At 55.0% G+C, this 25,000-nt stretch overlaps 11 protein-coding genes across 11 annotated transcripts; 8 read left to right on the plus strand and 3 right to left on the minus strand.

Annotated features, from left to right (window-relative positions):
* Positions 1 to 2,939: 2,939 nt before the first annotated feature.
* Positions 2,940 to 4,854, minus strand: L226DRAFT_86772 (uncharacterized protein). Its single transcript, XM_067687296.1, has 3 exons — positions 3,567 to 4,854; positions 3,181 to 3,440; positions 2,940 to 3,111 (listed from the first exon to the last, which is right to left on the minus strand). The coding sequence occupies exons 1-3, from the start codon at positions 4,662 to 4,664 to the stop codon at positions 3,051 to 3,053; spliced, it is 1,419 nt and encodes a 472-aa protein (XP_067534812.1). The 5' UTR covers positions 4,665 to 4,854; the 3' UTR covers positions 2,940 to 3,050.
* A 1,038-nt stretch (positions 4,855 to 5,892) lies between these two features.
* Positions 5,893 to 6,637, plus strand: L226DRAFT_535712 (uncharacterized protein). Its single transcript, XM_067680969.1, has 3 exons — positions 5,893 to 6,167; positions 6,275 to 6,353; positions 6,444 to 6,637. Exons 1-3 carry the CDS (start codon positions 5,928 to 5,930, stop codon positions 6,572 to 6,574), a joined length of 450 nt encoding a protein of 149 aa, XP_067534813.1. The 5' UTR covers positions 5,893 to 5,927; the 3' UTR covers positions 6,575 to 6,637.
* A 200-nt stretch (positions 6,638 to 6,837) lies between these two features.
* L226DRAFT_439460 (uncharacterized protein) lies at positions 6,838 to 7,722 on the plus strand (the record flags this gene model as incomplete). Its single annotated transcript, XM_067674803.1, has 1 exon — positions 6,838 to 7,722. A coding segment is annotated over one exon (885 nt), but the record flags the coding sequence as incomplete, so codon positions are not given.
* A 99-nt stretch (positions 7,723 to 7,821) lies between these two features.
* L226DRAFT_546152 (kinase-like protein) lies at positions 7,822 to 10,897 on the plus strand (the record flags this gene model as incomplete). The annotated part of the gene is made up of 7 exons (XM_067682401.1): positions 7,822 to 7,956; positions 8,029 to 8,225; positions 8,280 to 8,433; positions 8,485 to 8,744; positions 8,799 to 9,041; positions 9,097 to 9,341; positions 9,405 to 10,897. 7 exons carry the CDS (start codon positions 7,822 to 7,824, stop codon positions 10,895 to 10,897), a joined length of 2,727 nt encoding a protein of 908 aa, XP_067534815.1.
* A 465-nt stretch (positions 10,898 to 11,362) lies between these two features.
* L226DRAFT_487823 (uncharacterized protein) lies at positions 11,363 to 12,727 on the minus strand. The gene is made up of 7 exons (XM_067677211.1): positions 12,587 to 12,727; positions 12,428 to 12,535; positions 12,298 to 12,376; positions 12,142 to 12,246; positions 11,944 to 12,091; positions 11,777 to 11,882; positions 11,363 to 11,720 (listed from the first exon to the last, which is right to left on the minus strand). The coding sequence occupies exons 1-7, from the start codon at positions 12,649 to 12,651 to the stop codon at positions 11,582 to 11,584; spliced, it is 750 nt and encodes a 249-aa protein (XP_067534816.1). The 5' UTR covers positions 12,652 to 12,727; the 3' UTR covers positions 11,363 to 11,581.
* A 261-nt stretch (positions 12,728 to 12,988) lies between these two features.
* Positions 12,989 to 15,579, plus strand: L226DRAFT_553368 (uncharacterized protein; the record flags this gene model as incomplete). Its single annotated transcript, XM_067682921.1, has 12 exons — positions 12,989 to 13,127; positions 13,228 to 13,706; positions 13,769 to 13,954; positions 14,009 to 14,150; positions 14,202 to 14,281; positions 14,333 to 14,439; positions 14,497 to 14,545; positions 14,596 to 14,730; positions 14,782 to 14,853; positions 14,904 to 14,991; positions 15,056 to 15,306; positions 15,372 to 15,579. 12 exons carry the CDS (start codon positions 12,989 to 12,991, stop codon positions 15,453 to 15,455), a joined length of 1,812 nt encoding a protein of 603 aa, XP_067534817.1. The 3' UTR covers positions 15,456 to 15,579.
* A 768-nt stretch (positions 15,580 to 16,347) lies between these two features.
* L226DRAFT_86975 (uncharacterized protein) lies at positions 16,348 to 17,399 on the plus strand. Its single transcript, XM_067687297.1, has 4 exons — positions 16,348 to 16,647; positions 16,706 to 16,919; positions 16,983 to 17,174; positions 17,240 to 17,399. The coding sequence occupies exons 1-4, from the start codon at positions 16,427 to 16,429 to the stop codon at positions 17,318 to 17,320; spliced, it is 708 nt and encodes a 235-aa protein (XP_067534818.1). The 5' UTR covers positions 16,348 to 16,426; the 3' UTR covers positions 17,321 to 17,399.
* L226DRAFT_86988 (uncharacterized protein) lies at positions 17,228 to 18,057 on the plus strand. The gene is made up of 3 exons (XM_067687298.1): positions 17,228 to 17,682; positions 17,741 to 17,895; positions 17,952 to 18,057. The coding sequence occupies exons 1-2, from the start codon at positions 17,348 to 17,350 to the stop codon at positions 17,793 to 17,795; spliced, it is 390 nt and encodes a 129-aa protein (XP_067534819.1). The 5' UTR covers positions 17,228 to 17,347; the 3' UTR covers positions 17,796 to 17,895; positions 17,952 to 18,057.
* Positions 18,058 to 18,525: 468 nt separating this feature from the next.
* L226DRAFT_464264 (uncharacterized protein) lies at positions 18,526 to 20,133 on the plus strand (the record flags this gene model as incomplete). The annotated part of the gene is made up of 8 exons (XM_067675846.1): positions 18,526 to 18,825; positions 18,878 to 18,999; positions 19,057 to 19,251; positions 19,307 to 19,396; positions 19,458 to 19,585; positions 19,642 to 19,791; positions 19,915 to 19,970; positions 20,029 to 20,133. 8 exons carry the CDS (start codon positions 18,526 to 18,528, stop codon positions 20,131 to 20,133), a joined length of 1,146 nt encoding a protein of 381 aa, XP_067534820.1.
* A 456-nt stretch (positions 20,134 to 20,589) lies between these two features.
* L226DRAFT_560896 (Bromodomain-containing protein) lies at positions 20,590 to 23,204 on the minus strand. The gene is made up of 7 exons (XM_067683394.1): positions 22,801 to 23,204; positions 22,557 to 22,680; positions 22,064 to 22,500; positions 21,698 to 22,009; positions 21,225 to 21,640; positions 21,009 to 21,160; positions 20,590 to 20,951 (listed from the first exon to the last, which is right to left on the minus strand). The coding sequence occupies exons 1-7, from the start codon at positions 23,116 to 23,118 to the stop codon at positions 20,731 to 20,733; spliced, it is 1,980 nt and encodes a 659-aa protein (XP_067534821.1). The 5' UTR covers positions 23,119 to 23,204; the 3' UTR covers positions 20,590 to 20,730.
* A 38-nt stretch (positions 23,205 to 23,242) lies between these two features.
* On the plus strand, positions 23,243 to 24,649 carry L226DRAFT_582898 (uncharacterized protein; the record flags this gene model as incomplete). Its single annotated transcript, XM_067685550.1, has 6 exons — positions 23,243 to 23,970; positions 24,031 to 24,116; positions 24,174 to 24,181; positions 24,233 to 24,361; positions 24,384 to 24,469; positions 24,523 to 24,649. The coding sequence occupies exons 1-6, from the start codon at positions 23,603 to 23,605 to the stop codon at positions 24,647 to 24,649; spliced, it is 804 nt and encodes a 267-aa protein (XP_067534822.1). The 5' UTR covers positions 23,243 to 23,602.
* Positions 24,650 to 25,000: the final 351 nt, after the last annotated feature.

Consider the following 25,000-nt stretch of genomic DNA (forward strand, 5'->3'; position numbering starts at 1 on the left):
CCTGGGGTGTCCCCAATTGTCAACTGCGTTTGATCGGAGGACGTAGGACATAGATCATTTCCATGCTCTGCAGAAGAGGGTCACATTCTGTGCGGCTACCAGAACCGGAGGTGAATGTCTGTCTTTTGTCGTGAGTTGCCTGTGCGATCATTCATACTGTTTTCGATGGTTGCTTACCGCCTGAATTCAGGTACTCGAGTACGTCACTCTTCCGATCAACAGCCGAGTTCAACGATATAGACGAACTTCTTTGGAACGGTCAGTATCATGTAGTGGTGACGATTCAAGGGCCTGACCGTCCAAACAGAGTCGTCTGTTGGTTCGGTGCATGTACAAGGACCGCAAAGCCCACAGGGTTTGCTAGGAAGCCCATGGCATTTCACCCACGCGTCCGGCTGCCGCAGATCGCTCGAGTTCAACCTTTCAACCTCATGCCCATGTTAGGCTTTGGATACACCCACCGGTGAGAACCCGCGCAGCATTCTTCGGCTAGATCACCGTCAGAAGGCCTCTGCGATGTAAAGGTACGTATCGCAATATTGTCACCGGACGAATGGGATGTCGTGATAGCTCGTGAGCCCTAGTCAGCATATCGCATGTTTGGAGCACATGCTCAGCTCTCAATACGATCTCACGCACATACCTGGTATTCCCACCTATGTCGTACTCCCAGGCATCGCTTCCGAAGACGTACACGCAATAGATGTCGGCGTTCACCGTTAGACTCGACGCAGGAACGGTGTAGAGTTGCCGGTTCGAGCGGCTCTGTACTGTTTCAGCAGAACTTACCCGAGCGACCGACGTTGCCGTCTTCGACGGTGCTGGAACACCGAGCGGCCTCCCTTGCTTCCGATCATCCCTAGTTTCTTTCCACGACTAGATCCCCCGGCATAGCCGGTTTGTATTATCAAAGCAGATTGGTCGGAGCGTGCACATCTTGCCATTGGGCACTTTGTTAGTGTGTGCCTGACGAGAGCGCAGTCGGCAGGAACATGTCCACCCTAGTGTCTATCTGAACCCCACCACACTCCAGTCACCACATGCTTGCATCCTCACAACACTTTCCAGCGCTGCTCTTGTGTCGTTGCATCTCCTATCGCGCGATAGGCTAACGATCTGCGCCGGGCCAACGGGATCTGGCCAATTATCTGCACCCGGCTTTTGAAGAAAAACCCGGAGTTTTGACTGCGAGACTTTCCTCCGACCCTCGTATTCTGATCTTCTTCTCAACCTGCACCGACCCGGCATCTGAACATGAAGCAGCTCGTGGGTGAACAATACAAGGTCGCATACTGCAGTCCGAATAGACAGTGGAAGTTGTCTCATGGAGGATATTCCTCATACAAACTTCTTCGCAACCCATGGTGCGTGTACAATTCAGATTTCGACAGGATACCCGGGTCTGACGTGTAGCGGACAGTTTACTTCCGATGGGACGTTTTGCTGTTGGAATGCGGAACTTCCAGCCGATACATGTCAAGTAGGGTGTGCTTCGAGTGCAATATGACGCCACCAACCCTGCGTGGCCCTCTCCTTGACGTGCGGAACGCTCCCGACCCTGCGCTGCATCTGAGACAGCATAGCAACGGCGCGTCGGTTTGACAGTGTGCGGCAGAGCCCACGTCGTCGGTCGAGCTTCCGGAGGCTGTCATACAGAGTCGCGGCTTGCGGGCGACTCATGCACGGCAAGAAGGGGGTCTCTGAGCTCAAATGCTGCGTCATCCACCCTTCCTTGGTGATGAGCTTGTGTTACAGATATTGTAGATGACTTCTGGCCTACTATCAGAGACAGGGTGCTTGACAGTCAGTGTTTCGAGTCTCGATTCCAGGGATGACGTACCGTGAGGCAGTCACTCGGTCGTGTGAGCATTGTTATTGATCCTGGGTACACATCAACACCACTTCCTGTTAGTGAGCAGACGAGCCTTGCGCCTTACGCCGTGCAATGTACTCTAGGGAACGCATTCAAGTCGCCCATGAGAGCATATGATTAACTAAACGTGACTCCATTCATCCTGTAGGTTTCGAGGCGTCCTGTCCTTATGAGGCCAATGAAACTTTACTACCTTCGGGGTGCCCACGCCTGTCAGACCAATAGCCTGTTTGTTGGCCACGTCGGAACTCATAGATGCCGCGGGGATACTCACCATGCATTAGTTCAGCGACATGTCAACCTGTCGTTCCCCGGTGCCTGTAGCTAACATGGGAACGGCGTCCCGTGCGGAATGCGTAGACATCCTCGACGTGAGCGAAGTAATAGATCAACGTCCTCGGGGTTCCTGACAATCGGGATAGACATTTAACTAGCATGCGGTAAGTGGTGACATGCCGAGGATTAGTATGTCTGAACACATAGCCCAGGGATGGTTAGTAGGTCTGTGCGTTGATGCATCCCTGCACACCCACAGGAACGAAGTTGCAAACGACATGATGCCCTAAATTTCAGGTGATAGTCGACTCAATGTCGCAGGCATGGCATGTGGCGAACGTACATATTAATCGTTGCCAATTGAAATTTGACGGGTGAACTTGCTATTCGTTCCAGTATTTGAGCCCGAGGGGTCCCTACTCACGTCGCGCGGTCCCTGTTGCAACCTTGTATGAAATTTGGGGGGTCTATCGAGGTCTCAGGGGATCGGGGTCAGCGGTACGACGGTGTTCGGAAGATCATAGTATTGAGGGGATCCGAGCAAAGGAGAGCACAGAGAAAAGCAGCGAGTAACATAAGAATAACTGAACCACCACGACAACGGGGCCCGCAACCCAAGTCCGCGGGACTGGCTAGCGCGTGGTGGGCGGCCCACAATCCGACAGCAAGGAAACTATGAAGAGGCAATGACAAAGACTATCCGTTCCTTCCGTAATTATAGACCGACCGTGGACGAGTGACAGAGACTCTCGAGAATTTACGAGAGAGTTGGGCAATCTCAGAGTTTGAGGCTAAGCGATGCGATGCAATGGCGGGGCCCCTGTAGATCGAAGGAGGGCGTGCGGGGTAGCGGGTGGGATATGAGCCGGAATGAGCAGTGAGGTCGGACCATTGAGCAGGGTCATCGTCGAACTTGCAAGGCTGCAACAGTTTCTTCCAATGCCCGCTTTTCGTTCCTCAGTCTGCGACCGTGCCCGCGGTGATTCGTCAGCATCGACGGACGCTTTTGTGACTTGACATGCAAAACGCACCGCTGCACCTCTTCCTCCAATTGGGCGATTCTCCGGGATTTAATTTCCGCGCTATTCATCGCTGCGCGCTGCCTTCGTTCCAACTTGCGTATGTATTCCGGTATGTCGGTCAAGGATGCAATTTGTGCCGCCACAGTATCAGCGGAGAACGGACCCGAGAGTAACCCCGCACTTTCATACATGCTCTCAGCTCCCGAGAGAACAGACGTCGTCGGAGATCCCGCTCGAAGAGCAGCCGCACGCTCGTGGAAGGGGTTCTCCTACACGGCAAACATGACCATATGGCGCACACGCGGGCACGATATGACAGGAAGAATAGGATAACAAGAAAAGAAGCGCGGCATCAGACCTCTGCATCCTCTCGAAATACAACACAGGACGCGCACCGGATCATCCTGGATCATCTGCCACTGCGAGCGGCTCGTACTCGCGCTTTCAGAGCGAGGGAGTTCACGTCCCTTGCCCTTCGTCGGTGACGGTGATGGCGAAGGTGACTGTTGTCGAGGGTATCGGCCCCACTGACCCGCAGACTCGTAGTCTCTCTGGGAAGTCCCCGGCGGCGTCAAGAGCATGCCGCCCTCATTCCCACCGGGAGTTGATACACGTGGTGTGCGCCCCCGCCCTTGGGTCTGACGGGGAGCCGGCAGCCAGGATCCACGTCCGGACTCCGCTTTCGGCACTCGGGACATCTCTTCGTGGGAGGTGCCGGTACCGAAGTCGCCCAACTTGCCTGGTGAAGAGGGATATGCGACGGGAGAGCCAATTACGCTGTGCGCGGGCGGCGTGTTCCAGAATTCTTCGATAATGGACTCCTCGTCGTCTACTGGGTCTGTCTGTATTGCTTTGTCCTCTAGGTCGTCGAACTCTGCCGCCTCTATCTCGGAGGTTATCGAGTATCCAGCGTCAGACTGTGAGGATTGTGGCGGTCTAGGTGGACCCCTGAGAATCGTTGGATTGTGGGATACAGGAGAAGGGAAGAGCGAGCGCGGAAGATCAGAAACTTGCTGTCCAGGAAGTTGGATAGTGTCTTCGCTCGTACGGACGCGGGAGGATCCACCTCGAGAAGTCGGCGGAAGGATACGAGAGCTCGTGGGCGAACTTCCAGAAGGCGCGTTCGCCTGCGAAGACCCCTGAACGGCAGATAATGCCTCCTGGATGCTCGCTAAACGAGCAGTCTTCTTCGCCTCTGTCAGACCTCTCTCAATTTCGGCTTGTCGAGCCGCACGCTGGGAGGCGGTCAGGGCGGGGGTGGTAGGCCGTGTGCGTGTTGCGTCGACAGAGGCACCCTCAATCCTCCTTTGCTTGGTCGGAGTAGCTGGGTTGCCGTCTGTGGAAGGAGACATGGGGGTCGGGCTGGGGGTCCGTTGACGCTTCTGCATCGGCACAATCGAGGTTGCAGGTGAGCGCGCGAACTGGGCCCGCCGCGCTTGTGAAGGCCTTTGAGGTGTACCCACCAACTGTGTAGGGTTTAACCAAGCTTCCATTGCGGATAAAAGTTTGCTATCGTCTGCCCAAACTATTCGTGAGACCAGTGTTAGCCGCTCTATCACGCAATGGCAAGGTAAAGGTACTGCACTGAAGAATTTGCACCTCTCTGGACTGTCGGAAGGTAAGGAGCAAGCGAAGAAATCTCTGCGACATCGTGTTAGCACATATCATACTTCTACTGAACGCTAGCTGACAAATAACACAGAAGTAATCTCCAATATGGATGATTATAGCCCGATGGTCATGGCTTGCGAACGACGCTTCTCAGATCTTCAGGCTCGTCGCTATGTGTGACGCAACTGGTGTGTATAGGATGGTGTCGTATTAACCTCCAAATACACGCTTAACGATAAACTAACCCGTCCAGCAGTAAGAGGTACAGTCTGCAATGTGTCGACGTGAGGCAAGCAGACTTCCTGTGGTATGAGGGAAGAACAGTCCAGTTGGATCGCGTGAAGGTCAAATGATGACGAGACGAGAGTTGATAGATGGTCGGAGCGAGCCATCGACCACCTTGACATTGGAACGATGGATTTTGCAGTGCGTGATGTCTGGCCGGACACACGGTTCTTAGTCTGACGACGCGGTCAGCTCAACTCCGCCGACGTTGCGAGACACCACAACTTTCTAGTGTGTGCATGCGTAGGACCGTCAAGGTACCTGAAGTATCCTCACGAGAGCTTCCAAGAGGGTTCCACTAGCGTATCTCAACCCAGCCGCCAAGTGACCCTGCGCATCCATCGGGACGATACAGGGAAGAAGACGACGACACGCGACCACATCTTCTCCACTGTACCACACCTTCGTTGCGAACGACTTCCATGGATCATCAAGCCAAACACTCAGACGGGCCAACCACTGACAGTGACTGCAGCACCACGCCTGACTCGATCGGCTCACTACCAGTAGCCCACAGCCTCAATGTCAAGATATATGCAACTCACCGGTCAGGGTTAAACCGCGTCTGACTAGTGAGTCTCCGAGCTCGTTTGCGATGCTCGTAACAGATGACTTCTCCGTCTTCGTTGAGGGGTCCCGTTTCGCTGATGTAGGCCTTCACGGAGATATGAGAAGGTTGGGACATTCGTCCAGCCGAGCGAAGGCCGGAAAAGACAGCAGCTATGGCAAACGACGAGCCCGCTACGACATGGACCGGCGTTGCTGCGGTAGACGTTGACTCAAGAGAAGAGCAAGCTCTCGGGCGCCTCCTCCTCGTCCTGCTGTGACGACGAGCACGATACCTCAGTCTTCCTTCGACAATGACCTCGACGTCCCAAGACGGCCCGCTTGCGATGCAGCCCAGGATTCATGTCAAAACCCTATACGTCCCGCCCGCAGAACTTGCCGTCCCCGCCCTTGCTATTCAAATCACACGTTTGGTGGACACATTCATGATATGGGCCGGGACAACAGACAGCGAGCCAAAAGAGGTGCACAATGCGCCGTTGCAGGGATGCTTGTCGAAGGATTGGGCATGCGCGATGCCCCCACGAGAGCCTGTGAGTGGATCCACCCCGTTGTCTTGCGCATAGGGCCGTCTTGAGGCAGTCCGTGACGTCTTGATCGACTCGACTGAATGTTCTTGCCGCATACATCCCTCCTCAAGTTAGGTACACCCGCTGCGGCGACCTCGTTGTATCGCTCGTCGAGCTCCGACGCCGCATTGTCGATGGCACAGCGTCTCGGTGATATTTCTGTTCTGCTACGCACGCGAAACACGCACTGACTGTGGCTGTTGTATCCACGTTACCACATGTCGCCGCCGGCTCCTGCAGCACGCCGGTTGAAGAAGCAGATTTTCCTCTCGATTGATGTGCCGCCATCGCTGGGTTCCATGGGGCAAGAGGGCAAGCTGTTGTTAGCATTAGAGAGGGCCCTTGTCGAAAATCTGAAGTCGGAGACGTAGGGATAACAAACGGTGTATAAGATGGCAGTAGAAGATAAGAATCGATGTAGTAATTGCCGAGCATCTGAGTTGGATCTGGACGCTGCGCCGTGCCCGGCGCTCTCCACGATCAGGTCCTCGTCGTCTTCCACAGCGTCCACCCCGGTTTAATCAGTGTCCACCACCACCAACGCGTTTCTCTCTGTCTGTGGCTGCTCTCGCTCCGCATCTATTGCAGGCTTCCTATCCCCAGTTACATGTCGGAACCTGAGTTGCTCGCATACATGTCTGGCACAAACGACGACTTCGATCTTCCTCGTTGGCACACCCAGTCCCTGCATGACTCCCTCTCGTCATCGGCGCAGGCTGCCCAGTCTGCTGCACAGGCGTCGTACATCTATCCTCAGGGACCGCCGCCCCAGGCCACCAATCGCCTTCCGCCTATCCATCAGCCTCCCTCAGGCTCGTCAAGGCAGCCCCGCATTAACCAGCTCCTTGACGAGGATCACCAGTTCGGAGTGAGTCCTTCGCCATACTCTGCGGGAGGTCTTGCCCGGAGTCTTTCCCTGGGAGGCTCTTCCAATGCATCATCACGAGGAAGACGTCATATGCAAGACGACCTGGAAGGAGCGTTCCATGTGGATGGAGATACCAGTCATAGCCAAAGACAAACCCCTGCTTCCTTGTATCCTCCTAGCGTTGCCTACCACAACGCTCAGCAGGGTGCAGCCAACGCTGGTGGGTCCGCCGTCGCTGATCCATATCAGGACGCCTACTACGCCGGCCCCAACGCACATACCCCAAAGCGGAGTCAGACGCAGCACGATTCGAGCACATCTCGTGCTGCACGTTCTCCTCAGAGAGCACCACCATCTGGCAATTTCCTTGACCCGTACTCGCCACCTCAGTACAGCTCTACGTCGTCCAATCCCTACCCATACTCCCCGACAGCGGAGCAGAGGTCGTTTCAAGGAGGGGCATATCCGTCCCAGTCCCATTCTCGATCACAATCGCAGACAAAGGGCGAGCCCATCTCGCCACCTTTGCCTCCGTCCGCATACTCTCCGCAATCAGCCGGCCAAGCGTCGCTGTATTCGGGCCCATACCCCATGGACACAACGAGCCCAGCGCCATCCAACAACAGCCTATCTGCGAGGCATCCCAGGCAGACTTCCATATCCCAACCCACCACCCCCTTGTCTTTCAGTCATGTGCATCAAGCGTCTGCTCCTGGTTCCACTCAGTTCTTTGCCCAAGAGCATCAACCAATGACCGTGGAACCGCCACCACCAAAGCGCCGCCCATCGGGTTTGCGGCGTGTACGCGATCACCGAGACCTGCGGCCGTTTGTCAACCCTCAGCCTGTTGGACGGAGAGTAGACGCGAGTGGGGTTGCGTTATCGGTGCGTGTCGCTAATGTCCCGCAAAACTGGGGTTGCGTGCTTTATTGCCGAAGCTGATTGTCATGTCCGCAGCCGCTGAGGCAATTGACGACAAACATCGTCGACACGTACCACATCTGCAACCCTCAATTCAAGTATGAGTCGACGCATAACCCCCGGCGCGTGCTTACAAAGCCGAGCAAGCCAATGCACAACGATGGATACGACAATGAGGATTATGATTACATCCTCTATGTAAATGACTGGCTTGGAACGGATGACGGGCACAAGTGCGTCTATCTGTCATTTCAAGCATTCGCAGCCTGACATCCTGCCCTTCCTAGGTACTTGATTTTGGACATCCTGGGTCAAGGAACGTTCGGTCAGGTGGTCAAATGTCAGAACATGAAGACGCACGAGGTCGTCGCGGTGAAGGTCGTGAAGAACAAGCCGGCATACTTCAACCAGAGTATGATGGAGGTGACAATACTGGAGCTAGTACGTTTTAGATGACTCCGTGTGAGCTCCGAATCTGACCGTACGGGGTAGCTCAACCAACAATGCGACCCGCATGACGAGCACCACATACTCCGACTACGGGACTCGTTCATCCACAAAAACCATCTATGTCTCGTGTTCGAGTTGCTTTCATCGAACTTGTACGAGTTGATCAAGCAAAATCAGTTCCAAGGTCTCAGCACGCAACTCGTGAAGGTCTTCACGGCACAACTCCTGGATGCGCTCACCGTCCTGAAGGAGGCGCGGCTCATCCATTGCGACTTGAAGCCGGAAAATATCTTGCTGAAGTCGTAAGTGCCGACTTTTCTTTACTTCATAGACTTGCGGTTGACGTCTTTTGTCAGGCTCCAGTCGCCTCAGATCAAAGTGATCGACTTCGGTTCAGCATGCCACGAGCGTCAGACTGTCTACACCTACATTCAATCACGGTTCTACCGGTCTCCGGAGGTACTTTTGGGAATCCCGTATACCGCGGCCATTGACATGTGGTCTCTTGGCTGTATCGCGGTGGAACTATTCCTGGGTTTGCCTCTGTTCCCTGGTACGAGCGAATACAACCAGATCACGCGAATAGTGGAGATGCTAGGGTAGGTTCTAACGTATCTGCTGAAGGCACCTTGAGCTGAACACTGTCGTCGACAGGATGCCCCCACAGTACATGCTGGACATGGGCAAGCAAACCAGCCAGTTTTTCGACTCCTATATCGACCATTATGGGCACAAGAAGTATCGCTTGAAGAGCATCGAGCAGTACTCACGCGAACACAACACGAACGAGCAGCCCGGAAAGCAGTACTTCAAGGCGAACTCTCTCCCCGAGATCATCAAGCAAGCCCCCATGCCGAACTTCAAGTCGTCGTCGAAGCACGCGAACGAGGTCGAGAAAGGTCAGTCGCCTGCCACTCCGGACACCTCAGTTCAGTCACCTGACATGTATCTCGGAAATGCAGAGATGAACAACCGCATGTCCTTCATCGACTTCGTACAAGGTTTGCTGAACATGAACCCGATTGAGCGATGGTCGCCGCAACAGGCGCGATTGCATCCGTTCATCACCGGCGAGAAATGGACGAAGCCTTGGACTGTGAGTTCTTGCGGTCTTGAATTAGGTTCTTCCCGCATTGAGCAATTGGATCAGCCTACCGGTGCACCATCTCCTCATGGAACACCTTCTGGAGCATCATCATCGGGCTCGAATGCTTCGGTCGATCCCAAGCGACCCTATGGAGGGCTGGTGCCTTCACAGCCGAAGGGCACGCGTGCTTACCAGGATGCGGCGGCATACAACCAACACTTGGCTCAGCACCAAGCATACACGGCGCAAGCACAAGCGGCTTCGCAGGCGGCCCAGAACGTATACAGGAACCCCTACTTGCAACCTCCGAACTCGCAATCGCAATCCACTTCCTACAGCACGCCTCAGGATGCCACGAGTCCTAACTTCCCATCCGCCCAGGCCTTCAACACGCCCGGATCTCAGTCGTCGTCACATCGCGGACTCACACACCAGAGCTCGCATGGCCACCTGAATGTCAACACGAACGTTCCCCAGTACTCTGGCCAATCGACTGCTGGGCCTGGCGGTTTCACAGTCCCGCAGCACATGAATCCTCCTGGACAGACCTACTACTCCTCTGCGCGGACGCGGTCCAATACCATCCACAACATGGCTGACAACATCCCCCCTGCTCTTGCACGATTGCAGCATATGAACCAGGACGTCATTGGCGGTCGCAAGGCGCTTACGCCCGTGCTGAAGCGCGACGACGCGCTGAAGGAGTGGGAGCGGAGACAACAAGGCAAGGCTGCCGCTGCTCAGCCATACCCGCAGTTGGAGTTCCTGCAGCAGCAGGCTGAGCTCGCGGCAGCGCAGGGCCTGACCAACTGGGGACATGCCGGCCGGTATCCACCGCCGACGTCGAACTTGGCGCATTCCTATCAGCCGAATGCGATGGTCGTCGACGAGGACAGGCGCGATGTCATCCTGAACAATGCGCGCAACGCCGCAGCGGATCCTGCCAGCAACCTCTTCGCGACGTCTTCCGGAAACATCATCCCGAGTCCGCCGCAGGCTTACTCGAGCAACGCCACGACGACGGGCAACCGCTATGCTGCCACGTACACGCAGCAAAGCCAGCAGACACCCACGTCACCATTCGACGGTGCGATCGACCGGCGTGGAGACCTGGGCGCAATGTACGTGCCCCTGCAACCCGATCAGTACGGGCCATACAACGCCGCTACGTCGTCGGGCACCGCCCCTAGGCAGGTCGCCCCCCCTCAGCAGGCCGTCCCGCCGTCGTTCTATGGCGCTGGTGCCGTCCCTGCCGGGCATGCTATGGGGAACAACCAGCAGCGGAACCCATTCTCGGGTCCAGACCCTCAATCGCAGACTACCAAGGAGCAGCGGCGAAAGAGCGGGATGGAGTTATGGACTCAGTAAACGCCGCGATCGGTTGAAGAAGTTGCTGTTCTTCTCTCGTTCTTGTGCGGATCGGCGGGACGGGTCCCCGCCTCCTGCTTCCTGTCACATTGTACTCTGCTCCACGCTATGGTCGCGGTTTCCTTCTCGCGCACAGCGCACCCGCCCGGTTCTACGTTCCTTGCCCCACGTCTGTGTTTCGTCTCACGCAAGATAGTCCACTGCCTATTGCGCATGCGCTCTACAAAGTACGTACATAAATGTGTAGCTTGGCTCTTCCGTTGATCTCCTCTGCCCTCCATCGATACATCGCGCTTCACGATCCACATGATCCAATCATATTTCCAATGACTTGTTATGCGCTGCGCGGCCCTCGTCTTCGTCTTTCCTCGATAGTCACGGACGCTGTCAAACTCAACCATCTCATCCCATCCACTTGCCTCTCTTCGATTCCATTGATGTATAATTGCAGTTATGGCTGTAGTTGTTCCCTTTCTACAATCCACATATTATCCTTGCTCCTCTTCGTCTCTCTCTCGTTTATTGCGTGGAAGCATGAGTGTGAAATGTCGACATCATGCGTTCTAAGCTTATACAAGCAAGGCTACATGCTTCTACAGAGGCCCGGTTGAGCGGGCGAAAAACTGTCATGCTACATCTGGTTCCTTTGTGTCATCTCTATCAGGCTTCGAACTTGGAGCACTGTTAAAGCTCGTCCAAGAGAGCCTCCGCTTCCCAAGCTCCAGTCCAGTACTGGACGCCGCAAGGAAGGCGGCCTTCCTCCTCGTAAGGCTTGATAAGGCTGTACAAGCCACGGTAGCGACGGCAGAAGACGACGTCTTGTCTGTGGAACATTCAGTCAGCGAAGTTGCCAGTCACAGCCAATACAACGTTGCGTACTTCCGTAAGCGGAGAACGGGGCAGAGATCGTTCGAGCCGTCACCGACGTATACGATGCGGTCGAACTCGGATCCGTGTCGTTTGAGGAAGGCGTCAAGCTCTTCACCTGTATCAGAAAAAGTCTCAGCGCCAGATGTAAAAAGTCACGTCAGGATAGTACGACTCGCCCTTGCACATGTTGGGGCTGCAGCCGACCTTGCAGTTGTGCTGGGGTCCGGAAGGATCGATCCTCCGGCGCACCTTGAGCAGGCCCGACGGGTCCCATTCGGCGGGGTTGGTCACGATCTCGTGGAATAAGGACTCGAGGCCTTTGGACTGCGAAGCACGTTAGCAACGGGCACTGTGCTTCCGCAGAATCGACTAACCTTGAGGACGGTGGTGATATAGATGATATTGGCGTTTGACAGGAGGAAGAACGTGGTCTTTCCTCTTGATTTGAGCGATGAAACGCCGCGGATCATGGCAGGGTGCTACAGAACTTGTGAGAAGGATGCATCGGGCACAATGGATGAGGTACTCACGACAGGCATCAAGCGGAGCGCGTCCTCGATTTGCTCCCTTGTGCCGCCCTGCTCGTGCAGTTCTTGCATGCACGACGCACTTTGACCTGTCAGGCTAAGATCATGCGGCCTAGATGACCAACGAGCTCACACAAGATCGGTCCACTGGACCTCCTTCTTGAGCTCCTTCATCTTCTTGCGGAGCTTGGGTGCGAGAACTTCAAGGACCCATCGGTCTGAGTCTTGGTCGGCCAAAGACCTGGAGCGGTGTCAGTTTTGGATGAAACGAGCAGAACGACCGGATGCATACCAGTCGAAGTCAAAGACGATGAGCTGGCGCTCGACGGGAGGGAACGTCTGCACATTTCCAGCCATCCTATCTATCTGATATGTTGGTTCACGGCAGCGAGTGCGAGTAACTTGGACCGAGTCAGATGGAGGAGCTTGGCAGGATGAACTTTTCGGATGTGCGGGCACTGCCACCGAGACCTTTCTGCCACGTGTGGGCGCATCATTACCGCAGCACTACCAGTTTGGTCACTGAGAAGAGCAGCGTGTTCGTCGCTCACCCAGGAGTCAGGAACTTGAAGAAACTCGAGGTGTAAGCACCTACCAGTGGTTATGTGTGCAGAGTAGATTCGCAGAGACAAGACCGTGTAAGCGCCGGACAGCTTACCTAACGTATTAGCGGAGGTCTGTGGAGGGCGCCGGCATGCCTCCCATCGTCTGCTCCGCTCAGGCGTCCTACAAAAAGCTTCCTGGTCTCCTTGAGCTCACCGATTCGCATCTGCAATGGACTAAGGCTGGAGAGAAGGCACCTGCTGTGAAGGTGCCCACTACAGAGGCGGCGTGTAAGTCGCGAAACCACGTCTCTTGACGCGACACTGACCCCCGCCGCCACCTCTCCCTGAACGCCTTTCATATCTTGCCCTACTCCATTCATATCATAAGCCCTCTCGCGCAGTAAGGCTGGGGCGCCTCAGGTCCGGTTGAAGATTGGGCTCTTGAGCGATGAGGCCGGCCACAACTTCACGTTCACGTCGTCACAAGCCGTCGCGCTCGCGGAGCGCGACAAGTTCGAAGCCGAGCTCACAAACATTATCGCACGCAATCGTTCTGGGGCTCCTCAGATACCAGCACCCACAAAGCCTCTTCAAGCAGCCACTCCCACACCAACAACACCCGCCCATGGCAGTGGTGTTGGGACGCCGATGCGTCCGCCACCAGCATTGTCACGGCCGTCGACTTCGCGTGCAGTGTCGGTGGCAAGCGATTCGCGTGCTTCGGGGACTCCGGTTGGCAGCGACCCCACGAGCGATTTCAGGTTACGGAAGAAAGTCCTATTGAGCACACCGGAGCTTGCGCAACTGCACAGGGAGTTGGTGATGGCGGGGCACATTACTGAGAACGAGTTTTGGGAAGGGCGAGAAGTGACTATCTGTTCTTGTTCATGGTGTGTTCTTCTTCGTCTGACTTTGATTGTGATCGCAAGCATTTGTTGCTCGCGCAAGCCGCCGCCGAAACTCAGAAGCGTGGCAAGCCTGGTCAACTTGTCGACCCGAGACCACAATCCGTGGATGGGGAAATTAAGATCGTCATTACGCCCCAGTTGGTCCATGACATTTTTGAAGAGTTCCCCATCGTTGCAAGAGCATACAACGACAATGTTCCGGGCAAGGTGACGCATACACCCAGATTACTTGTTTCCCTGCGTGGCTGACCTTTCCTAAAGCTGTCCGAAGCCGAGTTTTGGAGTCGATACTTCCAGTCCAAGCTCTTCAATGCGCATCGCGCGTCCATTCGTTCGTCAGCTGCACAGCATGTTGTGAAAGACGATCCCATCTTCGATAAGTACCTTGAGAAGGACGATGACGGTGAGTAGGTTTTGACAACGCAGTGATACGAAGCTTCATGAAGACCCGCAGAACTCGAGCCTCGAAAGCTTCGAGAAGAGAGGGTGGACACTTTTATCGACCTTGGAGCTACCTATGTGGACCACGAAGAGGTGATGTGCATTGTCTGAACTCGTGGTCGGCTCGATCTCATACTATCGCAGACCGGGAATGAGAAGGATGTGACGATGCAGGCGGGGAAACAGAGGGCAGTGCTTCCTCTCATCAGGAAGTTCAACGAGCACTCCACGCGGTTGCTCGATACTGCCCTGTGAGTTCTTATCTTCGTGAGCCCTGTGCATATACCAACGGATTACCACACTGTCAGTGGCGGCCCTGCAGCGAAGCGGAGACGAACCGACAGCGGCGAGTCAGAGGTGAGCAATCATCGCGGTTTCCTCACGGGCATGGCTTGATATGCTTGCAGCACTATGCGCAAATAGACCTAGAAGACCTACATGACAACCAATCGTCCTCCGGCATTGTGCTAAATATGCAAGATAGGCAACGGTACTTCGATGGTAGAGCAAATGGGACCAACAATGGTGACGATGGTGCAGGAGTAAGTGCCGTTGTTTGCAGCGTTATGAGTGATTCTTGACGCCCGGGTTAGCGTGTCGACTTCCAAGAGGCGCTGCAGCAGTCGAAAGCGAGCACGCAAGGATGGTCCGCCAACCTGACACAGGTTCGTATCAACTACTCTGAGGTCCCGGTTGCACGTCTCATTCCTCGCAGCTCAAGATAGAGCGGAAAGCTGGCGACGCGGCGCTCGTGAGTATGACTCAGAATGTCGCAAGCAGGCTGGATGTCAGACTGCGTAAACGTACGTGCCTCATGGCATCCCGCCTCGTTTCGTACACTCACGCATCTATGCGGTTCCTGAACAGATGAAATACCTGAAGGCCTGTTCCGGCAGATGACAACATGTCAGACTGCCGCGAACGAGTTTCTGAGGCAGTTCTGGTTGACCATCTACCCGCCCGCCAATGAGTCGCAGACGCTCTCCGTGGCTACTCCAGCCCAAAAGGCCGCTAAGGCAGCAAAAATGATCGGGTACCTCAGCAAGACGCACGAGAAGGTCGAGGCGCTGGTGGGTGTGGCGCACCAGGAGGGGATTGACCCCGCCCGAGTCCAGGTCGTAAGTGGATGGTTCCATTCATCATTGACGGACGCTCGTCATAGTGGCTCACCTTCATGTTACAGGCTATGAAGCCAATCCTTGACGCGGTCAACAAGGCTCTGGACTTCTGGCGGCTCAAAAACTCGAAGGCTCCCGGTGCGCGGTGACTGTCGACCGGGCGGCGTTGCCATTGGATGTTGCTACGGTATAGACTCCATGGACTCCTGCATATAGTACTTGTCATTATGGTAACGATAGCTCACTGTGTCATTACAGCATTAATTCAGCCGCATGTTGACATCTTTGTTTGCCCAGTTGGGCTTGGTCCGTGGCCCTATCTGAGGGATCGTTGCCGGTCTGGAGTTCCGTCTAGCATTGGCCTACGAGTTTCAAGGGGGAGGGGGCGTCGCTTTACCCAGAACAGGATATGAGCACCGTACCATAAAGGTTCTGATATCATCGATTTCTCGGGCAATTTCAGGTGGGTATATTACACAGCTACGCCATCCGTTACTGACCATGAAAATTGGCATCGCTGGGTCCTCGACGAAGTTGATCTGGACATCTTAACAGCGGGGACGCGCCTGACCATATGCTGCGTCTCATCGCCCGTTGAAGGTGTTTGATCACCAAGAAGAGCAGACCACATCGTTGACTTTGAAACTGCCTAGGATAGAACAAGCATATGACCCAGAAAGGTGCGCTATGTGGTGCAAACCCGTGCGCTATTCAGACCATCGTCAGCCTTCCCAGCGCGGACGCATTCCTGCGGGCTTGCAGAGACACAATTGAGCGCTTTATGTCATCCCGCGCAGCCTGGAGATGGGGCACGTCGCAGAGTCGCCGTCGTCGACGGTGCTCACTGCTGCCCCTCTTAGTGCGATGCGATGTCAAAATTAGTCCGGATGCCATTTCAATTTGCTGAGGTGTGCACACAACATTACTTTCGTCGTGTCTGCCGCCTCGACCTAATATTGTAGACTCGCACTCGTGGTCGCAGCCACATGCGTGTTGTTTGGGCTCATTTGTCCGGCGCTTACCAACAGTGTTGTTGATTGCGAACCGCGACCACTACTGCGACCACTACCGCGACCACACTACCACCGCGACCACCGTCACCACTGCTACGACGACCGTCATGAATAGCTCAAATCCTACTCCCTCTTCGTCCAAAGCTTCCGCTGCGCCCAACAAGCCAGCACCTTGGAGCATGGATCATTGGACCTCGTGTCTCGTCACTCGCAAGGGCACTCCCCTTCCACGGGGCACCGTCGCCTACGCCATCGGTGCCGCCTTCCCCACAGAACATCTCCGTCACATAGCAGAAGCAGTGTGCACCCCCGAACAGATTGAGGAAGAGTGCGGCGACCATCTCGCCGCCTTCCTCTTCCAGTTGATCGAGCAAGAAGTCATGCAGACCCTCCTCCACATCTCCGACAAGTACACCAACGAACCGCTCATCCTATGGGTTCTCCGTGTCGCCCCCGGCCGCCGCGGCAAGATGCCCGCAGAGCGTATTGAGCCCGAGTACTGGACGGTCTTCTACCAATACCTCCGTCGATGTGGTGTCAGCGCCGACATCCTCAGGTCCTTCAGGAGGTGTGTTGTTCCGTGGCCCCAGGGCTCCGCATGTGCATATGTCCTTTTGTTCCTCAGTCCTTCTACTAGTATCTCACACAATCCCCGCTCCTCAGATCCAGTTTGGGTCCCGGACATGCTTCTGCTCAAGTTACAGTTGCAGGACAAGGAGAGGCGTGCCTACTCCGGCCCAGAAAGCCGCCAAGGCAGCGAAAATGATCAGGTACCTCAGCAAGACGCACGAGAAGGTCGAGGCGCTGGTGAGTGTAACGCATCAAGGGGGGGTTGACCCCGCCCGAGTCCAGGTCGTAAGTGAATGGTTCCATTGATCACTGACGGACGCTCGTCATGATAGCTCACCTTCATGTTACAGGCTATGAAGATCCTTGACGCAGTCAGCAAGGCTCTGGACTTTTTGCGCCTGAAAAACTCGAAGGCTCCCGGTGCGCGGTGACTGTCGACCAGGCGGCGTTGCCATTGGATGCTGCTACGGTATAGACTCCTGCATATAGTACTCGTCATTATGGTAACGATAGCTCACTGTGTTATTACAGCATTAATTCAGCCGCATGTTGACATCCTTGTTTGCCCAGTTGGGCTTGGTTCGTGGCCTTATTTGAGGGATCGTTGCCGGTCTGGAGTTCTGTCTAGCATTGGCCTACGAGTTTCAAGGGGGACGGGGGTTATCGGTTGCTCTACCAGAACAGGAGATGAACACCGTACTATGAAGTTTGCTGAGACGGCGGAGCTCGTGCTGTCTACGATGTTATCAATTTTGCGGGGAATTGCAGGGTGGGTGTATCTCGCAGCTACGCCGTACGTTACTGACTGCATCGCCTGGTTCTTGACGAAGCTGATGTGGACATCTAAACAGCAGGGACGCGCCTGACCATATATATATCGTCCCGTCGCCCGTTGAAGGTGTTTGATCATCAAGAAGAGCAAACCACACAATTGACTTCGAAACGCGCCGTGTTGAAGCCTCGCGCATGGCGTGTCTAGAATAGAACAAGAATATGACCCAGAAAGGTGTGCTATGTGGTTCAAACCCGCGCGCATCTCGGATCATCATCAGCCTTCCCTAGTGCAAACACATTCCCGAGGGCTCGCAGAGACACAATTGAGCGCTTTATGTCATCCCGCGCAGCCTGGAGATGGGGCACGTCGCAGAGTCGCCGTCGTCAACGTTGCTGCCCCTCTTAGTGCGATGCGATGTCAAAATTAGTCCAGATGCACGCGCTGGGCATTTCAATTTGCTGAGGTGTGCACACAACATCGCTTTTGTTGTGTCTGCGGCCTCGATCTAACTCTATCATGGTCAGTAGCGAATGAGCGCTGTATGTTACTAAAAACTGAGTGTATGGCCCGCGGTCGCGACGCCGCTCCTTCGCGACCTCTCGCCGTCCTGGCCGATACCTTCACTTCTGAGCTTCGGCCGAGCAACGTCAAGACTCAGTATGTCCGCGATCCACGACAGCCCTCATGCGCCCCACGCCGGTGAGTAGCAATCTGCAGCAACGTGGTATGTCGTCTGATCAGGATGTCCAAATAGCAGAGGCAAGCACGGTACGACCACCATTGCACCACAGGATGTTCTCCGACAGTACGATCACCGAAGAAGCCAAGTCGCCCAACTCGTTCCAGGATGCGCTCTCGGCCATGGCATCCCCACTGCCATATGGTCCACCCAGTGCAACACTTAGCCTGAATGACAAGTTCACCAAAGGGGGCGAGGGGCTGAGACGAGAGGAGTCGCCTTTGAATAACGCAGCTCCGTCGACGCGGTGGGACCAAATCGTGGCGTTCTATGACCTATGGTACCATCGCCTCAAGACGCGTTGGGTGTGGTTCGTGGCGTTTCTGTTGGCTAGTATCATCTGCTGTAGTATCGCGATCGGTTGGTCGTTCCGACTGAGAACGTTCAACATCGCGGACCCGGACAGTGTGAACAACGCCATCGTAGGTTCTCCTTACATCTTCTGCGGTACGGCTCCTGACGTCTATCATGTAGGTCCAGCTATCAGCGAACCTTGTAGACGTGGATCCGTCAGCTCAACAAATGACCCTTGACTGGAATGTCCGGTACGACTGTGTTCGCATCGGTTGCCCTGATGTAAACGTATTCTTTGACGCGTAAGTACACCACCTTTGAAACTGGATACACAGCAATGCTGATATTTTGATCGTCAGGAACACTCTGCGGGATGATTCCCCGGGGCCTCAGAGCAATACCAAGCCGGATCCCATCTTCTCCATTGTCGGAGCTAATATTCTTGCGATGAACAACAACACCGACCGTAGACCAAGCTCGCTCACCTTCCGAACGGAGGTCGCGATTTCGAACGCGAATACCCACCGAACGCTTCAGTCCTACCCATATGACAAGTGAGTGATCCAGCCACGTGACCTGCCGATGTGGCCCTAAAACGCCATCATATAGGTACGCCACTCAGCTAGTATTCTTCGCGGAGCAGGTAGCAACGAACGAGTCTATAAGCATCGCGATTGTGAAGACAACTGGTATCGCTGTGTACGTCCACACAATTCATCGTGATGTGGCCTAGGTGTCGCCTGACCTCTCCTTTGGCTAGTGGGTTCAATGTACAGCTTCAGAATACGACTGACATTTCCGACAACTTCGGTACTGTCATCAAGAATATTGAGGTCACTCGAGGGCCGGTAGTCCGGCTATATGCTATCTTCATCGTCCTCGTGATATGTGAGTTCTCCGCTACTTGCCAGGGCGAGATTGTTGAACAAGTCTGTCAACTGTAGGGCTTGTCACCCTGACGTTCATGGCTACCTGTGTGCTGAACGTGTTCTTTGGAAAGGGTATATCTTCGGGTGTGCTGGTGTTGCCTATGGGAACTCTCTTTGCCTTCACACAACTACGTGCGACTCTACCTGGTGCTCCTGAGGGCTTTGGTACGTGAACTCTTGCTATGAACCGCCCCTCCCACTAATTTCCAATATTTGACGATATTCACAGGCGCGGTCATCGGTGAGTAGACCTTCAGTACATCGCAATGGCGGTCACTAATGCGATAGGGTATGTTGCAGATTTTATCGGACTTCTTCCTTGTCTCGCTATCTTGACGTTCTGCGTACGCCCTCCCTGCTCTCGAACCACTCATGGCGATGCTGACGTCCATCTCTTCATAGTCAATCTTCATGACGGCCATCTTCCTGCTGCGCGATCCGGAACACGACATTCCTCGCTGGAGCTGGAAACAACCTGGCGAAGGACGGAGAAAAACTTGGGCTTGAATGATGTCGTAGACCTCGGGCGTTACTCTCGTGTCGGCTGGGACAACCTTATTGACGATACTTACTGGCATGTCTTGAGTTCCACTATGCTCATGAATTGTAGTTATAGCGAATGCGCTCGACCCTCGTATCTCCCCTACCGGCCCCTACCAACCTCTTTTGGAATCCTTGTTGATTGCACTATGGTAGGCAATGACGCTCTAGGTTTATCTACACCGTACGGTCATAAACTTCACGGAACCACCAGTCGCCGCATACAGCTGGCTTGCTCTGATTGAGCGGAAGCAACAGTTGGAATAGGGAGACGGTACGAGTCCTAGCTGATCGACATCTCCGTCACTCGCACCCCCGCAGTCTTACCTATCAATACCTACGATGAGCACGAAAACAAGTGCCAGCAGAGCTTCATCGAGCGGTCCAGCTAAACTGGAACGCGGACGTGATGTTCTTCGAGGTGCATGATATCGAACAGCTGCGCCTTTGAGTCCGGTCGACAAATATACAAATAAGGATACAACATATTATGTCACAAGCGATGATGCTACAGCAAAGCACAAGTCCCCATAAATGCCCCAATATCTCGAATACGCCAACCACCTACTCTTCCCTCTCCCTCTTCACCTTCGAGCTACGCACGAGCCCATAGACCTTCATCTGCTCGCGCATATATTTCTCGAGGCGGATTGCGCACTTGTGGTACACAGTGTCCTCGGGGTTGTATATGCGGCAGTTGTCGTAGATGAGCTGTGCGTCGTCGAGGAACGCGTCTGTGTCTGTGTACTGGTTTGTTTCGAGCTTGTGCTCCATCGTGCTGAAGTCTACAAGCAATGAGGGTGGGCAAGCGGTGCGAGTCATACGAGATTAGAGAGACGTACCCATAGGGTGTGTGATGACGTCGTAGTAGTCTGGGACTTCTTGTGCGTTGACGGGTACCTGGAACGGCCATGCGGACGAATGATTCTTGAGGTCGGACAGCAACTTCTCCATCGCGGTATGCTCTGCTCCGCGACCAGTCGGACGAGCAGGTCTGCTGAGGCGCAGTCAGCAGCGTGCCTTGCGGAGCAAACAGAGGCACAAGAGACGATACGCACGCAGTCTGCATTGACGGCGTCCAACCACTCTCCCTGAGCCCAGGAACATCCTTCGGGTCGACAGTGACACCCTCGGGCATACCTTCCTGGAACTGTGGCAAGCCGTCGTAGACAATGTGCGACCTGCTCTTCTCCCTGATCTTGTTGAGCACGGCCTCGCGCTGTTGCGCGGTGGTGTCGCGCCAGGAGAGATAGTCCACCTTGGGAAGCATCTTGCACTGCATAATCGTACCGCCCTCGTAGTCTTTGATGTACCCCGCCCAGACTGCGCGGTCCAATGTGATCTCCTTAGAGAACCCTTGTTTGCGGAAGTACCCGACGGCGTAGTTGTCGGCGTAAGTGAGGAAATACATCATGTCCGGGTACGTCTTGCGGATGTGGGCTTTGAAGTGGTCCATCAGCATTCCACCATATCCCTGATCGTATGCATCGTGTTGAGCGGCAGTGGCGATGGTAGAGATGGCTGGACGCACCTTGACTTGATCTATTGACGCCGTTGCAAAGAAGACAATTTCCGCAAAGCCTCGATGTGGAAACGGACGATAGCAGATGCCACCGACCACCTTGTATCCACGCTTGATGATAGCCAGGCACTTGGAGTTGGTGTCGTAGACCAACCGCGCGATATACTCTCGCGGCATTTTGGGAAGCTGCTTCTGGAACAGCGTCTTCAGACCCGTCAGGATCACTGAGGACCGCGGTTGTCGATCGTTCTCCACCGCGACAACCTGGATGACACCCTTCCGCAGCTCCACATATGCCATTTTTTCCTGCTTCCCTGTGGGCTATGAGTGGATCGCGTCAATGTCACTACAAAGTAGAGAGATGGCTCCACGTACCGCCGCGGACGCTGGACCAGCTGCGTCAACTGTTACACCAGTCGCTAACCGCGACAATTGGTTCTCATCCATTTTATCCTCGACCTTGACCTTGGCGTCATGGCCATTGACACCGTTTGCTGGCCGCATCTCCTCACGTTCTTCCGCAGTAGGGGGTGGGATGTTTGCCGGGGCCGTATGCGCCTTGGCCTTCATGCTCGTCTTCTGTTTCCCGCCCCTTTGGCCTGCCTTGCCGCCATTCCTGTTCTTGCCGCCTAGGGGACGAGTGACGCGGGTAGCAGCGAGCGGTCGCTCTTCCTCCTCGTCCTCCTCGTCGTCTTGTTCACTGAGTGACGAATAATCAACGGAGACGCGCCGTCGTTTGGATGGTCTCTCGATGGCATCGCTTAGGAATGAGGATGCTGGTGATAGTGGCCCCTTCCCCGGGGATGATGGCACTGGTTATGGTACGTACTGAGACAGAGTATGTGTGTGCATTCTGGGATGGACTCACCGAGCGCACCGAGCTCGTCCGAGAGAGAACTTGCGGGTGACTGTGGCTCAGGAAGCTCCATCTGCTTGCGTAGTGAATCTATGTCCTCGTCTGAGTATTCGAAGTCGAGCAATCGACCAGAGTCCTAGGTTGCGAAATGCATGAAGGGTACGGCACGGAGACAATGCGCGAAAGGACGTACCTTCACAATGCAAAGCCGAAGTTGTGATCAAAAGGTCATGAACATTCGCGCGCAAAGACTCACCTCTAGGAGTTCATCCAACCGCACCGCGACGCGTCCTCTCCGCACCCACTCGTCATGGCCTATGGACGATATGTCCGCGCCATGCTCCAAGACGCCGTGCCCGCATCCGCATCGGTCAAGGTACTTTGAGGGTGGCTCTCCGTCGTCATCTGAATCGCTTCCGTCCGACGCGTCCGAGAACACTCGCCAGCCATTCGGAGGATGAAGACCAAAGCATGTGGAGCACGCGGAACAGCGAGAGTGGCGAGCGATTTTGAGGGAGAGGTGGTAGTCGGGAAGACTGGGTATATCGTGTGAAGCTGGGTATAAGACCTTCATCGTCGTTGTCGCGCTCGAGGAGAAGATGCTCCGAGGTTGTCGCTCCGCCGCGGCCGGGGTCGTGGTCGATGATGACAACGTTAAGCTGGAACGCTCAGGGCGCGGGTCTCGGTGGCTGTGTCCCGCCCCATGCGCACGGTCCGGAGCACCGCAGCCTCTGCCCACATCGCCCAAACAGCCTTTCTCGTCGTCTCCGACGCTCTACACGCCTTCAGGCTCACTGGAAACCTGCTTGTCGGCGACGGACTATATTCTGCTCTTTCTTCTGCTGAATGTCTGTCAACGCTGAGAAACACACACCCAACAACGGTGGAGATGATGGGATCTTCTTGTGCCTGCGCTCCCGCGCTCTGGTCCAAAATACCTTGCTTCCCTCCATGACCGTCCAGCCTCGGCGCAACGAGGTCTAGCTCCTCTTCACTCTGTAAATGCGTAGAGCGCGCTCTCAAGGCCGCCGCTCCTCACACATACCCTAAAGCCCACAATGCTCTGGCTTATCTACCTCTTGTCTGTCTCTACTCTGGCCTTGGCAACGGATTGGATCGACTACCCCGCAGACGGCACTGCGACGCTCACACACTACACACTCCCGGATGGATACATCGCATCGTGCGGCTGCACAGGTGCAAGCACCAGATACCCGACGGCGGCGATGAGTCAGTACGCGTATGGCAGCAGCACTGCGTACGGGCCTGGATGCGGACGTTGCTTCAAAATAACGCTGCTCAACACATACACGGCCAACCCGCCCTTTTTCCCGAACGTGACGAAGAGCGTAGTTGTGAAGGTCACTGACCTTTGTCCCGCCGGAGGGGCAGGGTGGTGTTCTGCGACCCCGGGCAAGCCCAACCAGTACGTCTCCAACTGTGGCGGATTTTGTGGCGGGCGATGAACTCAGGCGTTGGATTGAAGGGGCGGCCAGTATATCAATTTCGACCTCGCATGGCCTTCGGCTGCCATACCGGATGACTTCTTTCCATCTGACGAGGCGTTTTATGGTGAGTCTTGCGCGTTATAGAGCCACACAAGTCGACTGACTGAACTCCGCGCCGTAGGGTACACCGTGAGTCTGTCAATCGCAGCCTCCTATCTCTTTGGCTCACAAGACGACTAGGACTTTGGTGTCTGGAACGTGACATATCAATCCGTCGATTGTCTCGAAGACTGGATTGGCGCAAAGAACGCTGCAGCGCTAGGCAGTGTCGATGACGGTTCAAGCGTGTGCTGTCCAGCCAACCCGACGGTATGACTCTCCTTCCTCCTAGATCTTTTGGCCCTGCTTATCCCCAGCTCACCCCCAGGGCAACAGCAACAATACCTGTCCATCTTTCTCCGACGACAATGGCATCCCGTACGTTCGTTCGCTCACAATATCGATTGTCGGACCTGACGCGTGTTGTTCAGACCAGATACGGCAACTTCCGCCGGAGATGCTTCCACGCTTTCTGTACCCAATTTTGGACACACGCTGCTACCGCTCTACTCGCTCTTTGTATTGTCTTTCCTTTGCTCTGGGTATCTGATGGGATAGGATTTCTGCGTGCTTCACGAAGACCCGTCGAGGTGGCTGCTTTCATCAGCGCCCGGCTGGCAAGATTTCGGTGGAAGCTATGGCATCTCTGGGTACGTATTTGGATTGCTCGAACCGCAGGAAGGGTCCGGTGAGCCCGAGAGCAGTGCTGTGTCTGCTGTGCGCGTGTCTTCTGCCAGGTAATAGCATGCACGACAGTCATGACGGCAGCTGCGGCATGCGGGCACATCGGGGGAGGTCTACCATCGGCGTGGGTATACACCCTCGCACTTTTATATGGGGTTCGAAAGTCCATCCCAAGGATATTCGCTATGAAGAACCCCTCCCTCTTCCATCCGCTCACACTCATGT

Source organism: Lentinus tigrinus (genome assembly GCF_003813185.1).
Source record: "Lentinus tigrinus ALCF2SS1-7 unplaced genomic scaffold L226scaffold_14, whole genome shotgun sequence".
NCBI classification, from domain to species: domain Eukaryota; kingdom Fungi; phylum Basidiomycota; class Agaricomycetes; order Polyporales; family Polyporaceae; genus Lentinus; species Lentinus tigrinus.